This window comes from Caretta caretta, chromosome 27, assembly GCF_965140235.1.
Source record: "Caretta caretta isolate rCarCar2 chromosome 27, rCarCar1.hap1, whole genome shotgun sequence".
Lineage (NCBI taxonomy): Eukaryota > Metazoa > Chordata > Testudines > Cheloniidae > Caretta > Caretta caretta.
The window spans coordinates 373,063-383,538 of NC_134232.1; the positions used below are offsets into that span (position 1 = coordinate 373,063).

General features: G+C 48.4%; 1 protein-coding gene across 1 annotated transcript; it reads left to right on the plus strand.

Moving 5' to 3' along the window:
* The first annotated feature begins 5,964 nt into the window (after positions 1-5,964).
* On the plus strand, positions 5,965-10,327 carry LOC125626809 (somatotropin). Its single transcript, XM_048830254.2, has 4 exons — positions 5,965-6,048; positions 6,870-6,986; positions 7,762-7,923; positions 9,942-10,327. Exons 1-4 carry the CDS (start codon positions 5,965-5,967, stop codon positions 10,140-10,142), a joined length of 564 nt encoding a protein of 187 aa, XP_048686211.2. The 3' UTR covers positions 10,143-10,327.
* Positions 10,328-10,476: the final 149 nt, after the last annotated feature.

The following is a 10,476-nucleotide window of genomic DNA, read 5'->3' on the forward strand; positions in this document are numbered from 1 at the left end:
ATTTGTGCAGGAGACGGAACTTTCTGTCAGTACTGATGCAAGACTGTCAAGCGAACTCCCCCAGGAACTAAAGCCCATCGCAAACCTCCCCACCTTCTGTTCCAAGTGCATGGTACATTTCTTTGACCTGCCATCTCTTACAAACACACAGCAACAGATGTATTTCAGAACAAAAACAAATCAACAAAGAAACAAAACAAAACCGTCCTCCAGAAATCCAAAACACCCTACCAAAGCAAGACACTCCTCTGCCCCTCTTCTCCCCTGGGGAGAGGATGAGAGAACAAACAGCACATGACAGATGTTAGCCATGTCATTTCATGCACTACTGGAAGATGCTCAGATACAATGGTGATGAGCACAGTATCCCAAGCACTGATATAGACTAAATCAGAAGTCCCCATTTGCAGTGAAACTCAGTGCAGCTCCGCTACATAAATCCAAGGCTTTGTAACAGAATTTAGGTCTAAAGTGCTTTAGAATACCAGGGGCCTAACTAATAGGTTTTGGATCTGGTTTTGCAATGTACAGGGTGAACAATAGACAAGCACGTGGGGGGAAGCGGGGGCCCCTTTTGCTGGATCTGTCCCTCCATCCACACTGCCCATGTTTTAATACACAGTCATTCTGCTCTGGAGAGCGGCTGACATGTGTTGTCCCAAGCAACAAATACTGCGCAGTATCCCATTTGCTTCTTCTGAAGGCTGCCTTGAGAAATCAGCTGTCCCTGTCAGGTCAGAGCAAGGTTTGCCCCAACCAGCTAGGAGGAGGGTACATTTTCTACATGGCACAGTGAACAATGTGGAGGGTGAGTTACTCAGTGGTTGCTGAAATTGGGGATGAACATCTCTGTTAGATGACCTCTATTTACAATAAACAGAACATGGGGGGATCATTCAGTGCTAAATTTAGCACTAGGCAAACATCCATGATACACTTTACATTTATGTATAATACAATTCTGAGTAGGTAACACCATTGTGAACACCTGTGCATTTATGCATAGACCAATATGGCAGGGGGGAATGGTGTCTCACGTTCATGGGAACATGCATAAATATTACAATGACCCCCAGTATATAAGAATGGCTCAAAGGTTCCCACTATCAGCCTAGAAACATCCAGCTTCAAACAGCACCTGAGCAACTGCAACTTACCAAAGAGAAATGGCTTCAGGTACCTTTTTATATCTGAATTGTAAAGTACTGTGAACATCAGTGCAGGCTGGTGGGACCCAGTGCAGAGAGAGGACAGTATTGCCGTGTAAACTCAATGTCTATGGTAAAAGATGGGACTTTCAAACCCGATAAAGGAAATATGTTTTCACACAATGCGTAATTAGCTTGTGGAACTCACTGCCACAGGAAGATGTGGAGGCCAAGAATTTAGCAATTTTAAAAGGGGATTGGACATTTCTATGGACACAGGAATATCCAGAGTTATAATTTCTATTACTAACAAAAATTATGAAGGCATATTAAATCTGCTGCTTCAGGGCTTAAGCCAATCTCTCACTATTAGAGACCAGGACCTTTATGTGGGGGCAGATTATTTTGTACCTGCTAATGCAGGGTCCTTGCACCTTCCTCTGAAGCAGCTGGTGCTGGGCAGTGTTAGAGCCAGGATACTGGAACAGAGGGGCCTCAGGTCTGATCCCCCCTGGTGATTTCTGTGTTCCTAAGCAACAGGGAGGTTATCATTTTAATCACACAAGTCAGGAAGTTCTAAATTATGTTTTTTAAAGCTCAGCTCCATTGCACTAATCCTAAGGACCTTAGCCAATGTCGAGGGGGTTGTAAGCTTATTGGGGCAGGGATCATCTCTCCTGTGTTTGTACAGTGCCTGGCACAAGGAGGTCCTGGCCCATGACAGATAATAAAACAGCTGGTTTGCTGGGGCGTGTGGGTATGTTCAGAGGTGCTGGAGCAACAGGGCATAGCTGCCCCATCTATCACATCCACACCCCTGCTGCAGAGAAGCCTTGCTCCACCCCTTGCTGATCCCCAGCCCTGCAGCTGTGGGAGGTCAGCAGCACCTGGGATGAATACTGCCTGGCTCCATGCTGACCAAGATGGCTGATGGGGTAGGTCTGGCAGGTGGGGTGCAGGAGGCTCTCTCCCCTTCGTCAGCTCCTGTGCGGGAAGGGGCTCTCATTCAAGGAAGAGGCATGAAAGGGGAAGGAGGAGGGAAACTGCAGGAGACTAATAAGACTCATTTGCTCCACTCCTATCCCTCACCTTAAACTCATCTTCAGGCTCCTAAGGGTTAAACCCTGCTCCATATGTGCCAAGAGAGCCAACCTGGCAGTCTTAGAAGACAACGCTCGAGTGGGTGTTTTCCCCCTTTCATTAGCAACACGTATTTACTCCGATTCCAGGTGTTTTGTCTGGGAACATCCTTTGTTCTGGGTTCAGTGATACCTCATGTTCACTATGGTTCGGGATATACCCTTAGCTCTGCCCTGCCTCAGCCCCACTCTTCAAGTTTTATCTCCTTTCTCAAGCCATATACACTTTGTCTGGGCTGGATCTGCTGGGCTGGGGCCCTCCAGGTTCAGACGCCGGCTGATCTCAGATACAGGGAGAGTTGCCGGCTTTCCATGGCACTGCATTACTCTGCCCAGCAGAGTAGTTCAGTCTGCTGGGATGCTGGGATGCCTCTCTGGGAAATGGTTTGTGACGATCTGGGGTTTTGTCCGGTTTGAAGAGCCTGTGACAGTTTCAAAGGCGTGACTGACAGACACGAATGTGATCCCACATGGGGAAGCTGAGCCGTAGCAGTAGAGCAGGTGCTCTATGCTGGCTCACAAGACATCAGACCTCAGGCATCCCATTATTCTGACTACACCTTTATCACTCCACTTCAGTTCCGAGCTGCTTCTCAAGGCCCCTCTCTCAAGACCTCAGGGCTAAAAGCAATGCCTCATGCAACCTGGCAGACTAGAATCCCAGGGTACAAAGCAGCATGGACAGGTTTTGGGGATGGAAACGAAGGCTACAAATAACTGCCTGCTATTTTGCTCCTGCAGGTATTCTCACACGATTTAGATCACCCAGACGTCTGTGGCCACAATACGTGGAATAATCAATGGCTTGGGTGTCTAAGTGACACAAATTGTGGGGTCAAAATTGTGCCCCAAAATATTTGCACCTGAAAAAATGGCAGCTAGGTGAAGACCAACCTGTACATGTGCGCATTAATCCCTGACTCAGGGAACTCATGAGATCTTTACCTGCTACAAAGTAGCTGGAACTGAAGCCAGTCCTCCGAATGACCAGTTTATGAAGCCTGGCTCTTGTCTCATTTGTTATTGTAAGGACTGTGCTCATTATTACCGAATATTAACAATGCAAGATTGCTCAGTAATTTCACTAACCCGAAAATGCTTGTATTTGTCCCTCACTTACTGTTCCCTTGCCCAAAGAAGCCATTTGAGACTCATGGTGTCGAGGGATGAGAATTTCCTCTTTTTTATGAGGAAATCCACACTCAGGTACACACTAGGAGAAAGGTGTGTTCTTCTCTGGTGTTAGCTAACACAAGGTAAAATCACAGTGAAACCATTGCTGTGTATAGTTTTCACATGCATTAGCAGGTTGAGAGAAACAGGTGCCACAAGTACTCCTTTTCTTTTTGCGAATACAGACTAACACGGCTGTTCCTCTGAAACCTGAGGATTAACATGTGTTAATCCTACAACTGGCTCGTCCTCACTAGGAGTTTACCTCATGTTAGTCGCCAGCTGTTAGCTATACACCCTTCTTCTGAGTGCAGACAAGGCCTGATGGAGAAAATATTGGACACAGTGCGGGAGGGATGATGAAACCCCTTAGGTTTCATAGGGCCATGACGACTCCTCCTCAGCTGGGAAAGAACAGCGGCTTACAGAAACAATGTCAGCTGCGTAAGACTCAAAGGGCTTTGGTGGGAGAGGGGCGAAGAGATTTTCAGTGTGTTTTGAGGAACTTTTGAACACAGTTAACATCCAATAAACAAAAATATTGAGAAGAGGAATGTAGCCAGTGAGATGACAGCCGGGCTTTCAAGTCTGGTGCTCTAGGATTTGCCAGGGCAGAGATGCACTCCCCTGGAACCTGTACACATGATGTCAGGATCAATAAACATTTCTAAGCAGTAGTCTTTAGATCATTGATCAGACAGAAACATAGTTTATCCCAAAGCCCCAGTACCACCCACTGGCAACACCAACTCCCCTTTGCATCCATAATGCCTTAGTGTCACCCAGCTCCCACCTGTACCCAGAACTTCCAGCACCACCTACTGGCATCACCCACCTCACCTCGGAACCCATGACCTTCAGCACCATCCATTGGCATTAGACTTTGCACCTGGCACCACTCGCCAGCCTTACACCCCCACACTCACACCCACACACCTGCCCCAGCACCCAAGAACCTCATTAGAGCTGTTTCTGCTTGCCCTGGACAGGCACGGGTGAAAGAGACTGGCTTTATTTCTGCCCTGGGGGGGGGGGAAGAAGAGGAGGTGGGTGTTTTTCTGGCTGCAATGCTGGGGAGTATGTGTCCACTGAAGCCTGTGATCGTAATGTGCAATCCACTCCACCCCTCGAACCAGTGTGTGCTCCGATAACAATTACAGAGTGTCTTACATTTTCAAAGCACTGCCCCAATATTAACCAAACCTTCCCCAGTCCCCCAGGAAGATGTGTATCGGTAGCCCAGCTGGCAAGGGGGAACTAGGACACAGAGATTAGGACCAACACGTTTAAATCTGGCTGTCTAAAGTCAGGCATTGTAAATCCATATTGAGGCTCCTAAAGAAGCGCCCTGAATTTCAGGCATGCTGGGTGCTGCCACTGATTGCAGGGGAAGCTGTGGGGGCTCGGCCCTTCGGAGCCAGCCCACTCGTATTTAGGCGCCCATGTTTGAAAGTTTTGGCTTTCATCTCTCAAAGGCTGTTTCCCCATCTGTAAAATGGAGGCAAGGATTCTCTGCCCCTTTGTAAAGCACCAGGCGAGCCCTGGGTAAGGAGGAGGGCATGCTGGCTCAGCAACTCTGGAACAGAATTTCCACAGTCACCACAGAACAGGCCAGAGGAAGAGAGTGGGGGTGGGGGATGAGCATGAGAGAATCTTAAAAATACAAGAAAAGGTCTGTCTCTTTGGCATTGTACTTGCATATTGGTGTCTAATCTGGTTTATTTTATGCAGAAATAACCTCATGGTAATACGAATGGGTAAGTACAATGAGTGCAAAGGCCAGGGTTCAGAAAAGAGCTACAAGAATGATTCGACGTCTGGAAGACCGGCCTCTCAGTGAAAGATTCAGTCTGTTTAGTTTGTCCAAGAAAAGGCTAAAAGGTGACTTGATCCTGATCTGTAAAGATCTCCAGGAGGTGAAGATTTCTGATCGTAGAGGGCTCTTTAATCCAACAGACAAAGCAGAACAAGAGCCAATGGATGGAAGCTGAAGCTGGATAAATTCAGATTAGAAATAAGGCGCACATTTGTAATGGCAAGGGTAATTAATCATGGGAACAGCTTATCCAGGGAGGTGGGGGATTCTCTGTCACTTGCTGTCAGTCAGTCAGGACTGGATGTCTTTTGGAGAGATACTCTTGAGCTCAACCAGAAGTTCTGGGCGTGATGCAGGAATCCCTGGTTGAGGTTGTTTGGCCTGTGCTACGCAGGAGTTGAAACAAGATGATCAGAATGGTCTTAAATGTATGAAGCAGTCACCAGCCGCCTCTTTGAACCCCAACACACCATCAGCTTACCCTATGTGCCAGCCCTAGAAAGAACAAAGAGGATGAAAGGGGCTTCATTGTAGCCTTCCACCCCCCACCCCAACAGTAATTAGGACACTGCCCCCAGAATTACTGACACCTCCCCTTTCTTTTGCAGGGTCATATTTTTCTCCTCTGCTCTTTGCTGCAATCATCCTGGGGCTGCAGTGGCCCCGGGGGGCAGCAGCCTTCCCTGCCATGCCCCTCTCCAGTCTGTTTGCCAATGCCGTGCTGAGGGCCCAGCACCTCCACCTGCTGGCTGCTGACACATACAAAGAGTTTGTAAGTATCACAGGGTTGTGACATTGGACTCCCATGTTATTTGAAAATGGGATAATCTTTCCCCACAGACGCAGACATGTTCAGTTTGTGGAGTTCTCTCCAATCCTGGGCAGGGGTTCTGAACTCATTTATGTCCCAATCTCCATATTCCCGTGCATCTCTCATGTCCCCCACCTTCTCCTCACCTTTCCCAGCAACAACCATTAGTCTCCTTCCTGCACCCCAGTTCCCCCTCTTCCTCACATTCCCCTGCCCTCCCCCCATTTCTCTTTCTCATCCGCCACATTTGCTTGTCCCCTCATGGTGACCGGCATTACAGTCAGTTTCCAAAGCCCAGAGTGGCTCAGACACCTTCACTGAGGGGAACCTGGCGTCAATGCCCCTGGAAGCCATGGGAGATGACACATCTTTACAAGACTTACTGTGTCCAAGGAGTGTATAATTTACTTATGGAGCTGGCAGACCGTGGGCTTTCCAAAATTGTCTGGTTTTCTGCTACCTTAGCTTGCAGAAATACAAATGGGATTACATGTCCATGTCCTTCCTTTGAGAAGCTAAACTGAATACTGCATGTGTTATTCCATAGCACAGACCTAGTCAGAGGCTGATCTTTAGCCTCAGTAACTACTTGGCCAATATGCTGGCTCATCAATGGAATTGCATGCCATTTCCCACCTGCCAGCCCTTCACAGCATCTGTCACCTTTTCTTTCATTTTCCCACCTTGTTAACAGTACGGTTCAGCCTGGGGAGAAGGGTCCCAGGCCCCTTCCCAGGGCACTAGAAAGAGCAGTTCTCAGTATGTTTGGGATGTTTTCACAGGAACGGACCTATATTCCAGAGGAGCAGAGGCATTCCAATAAAATTTCCCAATCAGCATTTTGTTATTCAGAAACCATTCCGGCTCCCACAGGAAAAGATGATGCCCAGCAGAAATCAGTAAGTTCTCTTCACCTGGCAAATACATTCTGACAGCAGAGCCGCTTCTGAAAAGAGGGTTTCCAACGGGACTCTACATTGTCTGAGGTAGCTCCTTAGCGCCTGCCCAGTAAAACTACAGCTAAGCATGATGTGCTAAGCTAAAGAGGGCTGGGCCTGGACAGTACCTGAAGAGGAGACCTCTGAGGATCAAGTTCAGGTTACTGAATGAAGTAGTCAGCTGCACATTCCATCAAAGACAATACTAAATGCAGTGACCAAGCATGGTACTTGGGGGAGGTTGCTAACTTCCCAATGGGAGATAAAAGCAAGAGGCGCTTAGCCACTTGTGCTCATTAACCAGCCTGTGGCATTTTTCTGAGCAGGAGTTGTTCCAGGTGTCCTGGCCAAATTCTAGTTTGGAGAATTCCAGTCTGTCTCTTTATACTCCCCTTGTAGAATCATCAGGATTCCTCACTTCCTTTCCCAAGCTGTCACGTAGCATAGCTCTTAGCCACATTCCACTTCCTTTGGGGGTAAAGCAATTCCGGCATATGTAAGGTGCGTAAAATGGTCTGGGATGAAAGGTGCTTTATGAGAGACGCTGCTCTTTGCATCACCCTTTTCACCATGCGTGACCCTGGAGGGTACTGCATAGGGAGAGGACAGGCTTTAAGCACATCAGTGCTCCAGAGTTCCTTTCAGTCACATTCTGTTTTAGAGTGGAAAGCACATGCCTGTTGCTTAGAAGACACCTTTCCTGCAGAGCTCTGACCCCAATTTATTTTCATTTCAGGACATGGAGCTGCTTCGGTTTTCACTGATTCTCATTCAGTCCTGGTTAAACCCCGTGCAGTTCCTAAGCAGGGTGTTCACCAATAGCCTTGTGTTTGGCACCTCAGACAGAGTCTACGAAAAACTGAGGGACTTAGAAGAAGGTATCCAGGCTCTGATGAGGGTAAGCAGCAGCATGTGACATGGTTACAGAATCATATTGCTCTCCTGGACTCCAGCAGACAGAGCTTTCTTGGGGGCTGGCTCAAGACTATGGAATGAACTCGCCCAGGGACTAGGGACCATCCCAAAACTCCCCACTTCCCGCTCCAAATGCGAGGTGCATTTCTTTGACCTTCCTTCTCTAACATAAACATACGTGTAGACCAGTGTTTTCCCCAAGAAATAAAAGTATAGAGGCAGTGTTTGACTTTACAGGGGGGGTTGGAAAATGACTAAATTAGCAACACTGTTAACTAGGGCAAAGAGTCCTGTGGCAGCTTATAGACTAACAGGCATATTGGAGCATAAGCTTTCGTGGGTGAATACCCACTTGGTCGGATGCATGTAGCGGAAATTTCCACAGGCAGGTATAAATATGCAAGCAAGAATCAGGCTAGGGCTAACGAGGTTAGTTCAATCAGGGAGGATGAGGCCCTCTTCTAGCAGTTGAGGTGTGAACACCAAGGGAGGAGAAACGGCTTTTGTAGTTGGCGAGCCAGCCACAGTCTTTGTTTAATCCTGAGCTGATGGTGTCCAGGCTGAGGCTGATGGTGGGTGGCATCTGTTGAAATTGTGGTGGAATTCTTCCAGGGTTTCCTTCCCATGGGTCCAGATGATGAAGATGTCATCAATGTAGCGTAGGCAGATCTACCGCAAACTCAGCCTGGGCTCTGAGGCCCAGATCTGTAAGAATACTTAGGTGCCCAAAGATACAGACAGCAGCTGAGTGGGATTTTCAGAAGTGTCTTGGGAGTCCTGTGGGAGTTAGGCACCTACATATCCAGCTGCATCTTTAGGCAACTAAATGCCTTTGAAAGTCTGGCCCTGAGAGTCAAGCTGGGTTCTTTCCTTCTCACACATCAACAGCACTTCACATACACTTGTGCAACCGCCCCCCCCCCCCCCTGTTTTCACTTACACTTGTACTCAATTCCTGGGCAGAGTGATGCTGAGAAGCCAGTCAAATAAACAGGTTTCCATTTCAAGCAGTGCTTACCTGGCCAAAAAAGCTCCAGCTGGTGCACAAAGCTTTTCAGTCAGAAGCAGCAGGAACCTGGTAACATCAGCTAAAGATTTCTCCACTGGGACTGCAAAGTGTTAAAGAGAAAAGAGATTTATTTCACCAGTGTACCAGTTCCCCTAAGCCAGCACTTTGGCCAGCTGTGTTACTGAGACACCTAGACAGTCTCCAACCTGTTTCACACATCCCTCCCATCACCGCTGTGTCTTGTCCGGGGCCTGTCCAGCTTTCTTCATGCAGACTATAGTTTAATATGTCCACAATCGTACATGTATAATTGTTCTTCTTGTGAAAATGTGTATGTGAAAGAATGTGCACAAGTGGAACATGAGCTCTGAACAGCAACCCAGTACCCACCTCCTTTATGGCTAGATGGGAAACTATCTTCTGGTGTAACATGGGGCGCTGGGTTGAGAACCATGGATTTTAAACATATGTGCTTGTAGTCTACAAGAAGAAAACGGAAGTGGGGAGGGAAGCAGCAGGTAAGGGACCATCCCAAGGTTGACAGGAATCCAAAAGAGGAGCTTTCATCCTGCACACCCTTTGGTAACATTCATAGAGGGCGATCCACATCACCTACTCCCTTCTGCCCCTCCTTTCCAGACCCCATCTCTCCCCCTCCCTCCCAGTTGCCTGTCTTGGGTAGCTGATGAGCTCACCTATGAGAGGGGGTGTGCTGGGTTTGACAGTAGCTCCTCTCCCCAGCATACTCCCTCTTGCAGGCTAACTCCCAAAAGCACCCATGCAAGTGTGCTAAGCCAGCTCCACACCACCTGCCTGAATCCTGTCTCTGGCTTTCTGTGCCTGTGAAAGCCCCTTCTTCAGGAGTGCTGAGACTGGGAGGCACTCAGCTGTGCAGGTGCCTTGCCATTTGTTTCCATGGTCCCAGGCCTTTGGGCTCTGATGTGCCAGCCCAAGAGCCATTCCCTCCCACCTAAGCTGCCATGTCCCCACAGGAGCTGGAAGATGGAAGCCTCCGGGGATTTCAAGTCCTCAGACCTACTTATGACAAATTTGACATCAATCTCCGGAACGAAGACGCCTTGTTAAAAAACTACGGCCTGTTGTCCTGCTTCAAGAAAGACCTGCACAAGGTGGAGACCTATCTGAAACTGATGAAGTGCCGGCGGTTCGGAGAGAGCAACTGCACCATTTGATGGCAGAAACACTGTTCTGTTATCCCCGAGCACTAACACAAGACGAGGTTAGCATGCTCCTGCCTGTGTGACCCCCTTTGTGAAGAGAACCTCAGCGGCTGATGTGTCTGTGCGTGAACATACTCTCCCACTAGCTGTGGTGTTTTGGAGGGGCTGCATAATGATGCTCCTCCCCCTTTGTAAAGAAAACCCTTTTTGCCTACAGAGAATAAACGAGCTAGAAGCCCCGCGTTGTGCCGCAGCGTCTCATTGCTCGGTGCGCTTGCTTCCTCTGGCTTCTTGCAGAGGGGATGTCTGAGGAACCACAGCCCGCGGGACGGCAGCCAGGACCCCG

What these genes read in the sequence shown, in the direction of transcription:
- LOC125626809 (XM_048830254.2), top strand. Translation starts at nt 5,965, where the DNA reads ATGCCCCTCTCCAGTCTGTTTGCCAATGCCGTGCTGAGGGCCCAGCAC. An exon ending in CTGACACATACAAAGAGTTT is followed by an intron (nt 6,049 to 6,869) that starts GTAAGTATCACA and finishes ATGTTTTCACAG; the next exon opens with GAACGGACCTATATTCCAGA. An exon ending in ATGATGCCCAGCAGAAATCA is followed by an intron (nt 6,987 to 7,761) that starts GTAAGTTCTCTT and finishes TTTTCATTTCAG; the next exon opens with GACATGGAGCTGCTTCGGTT.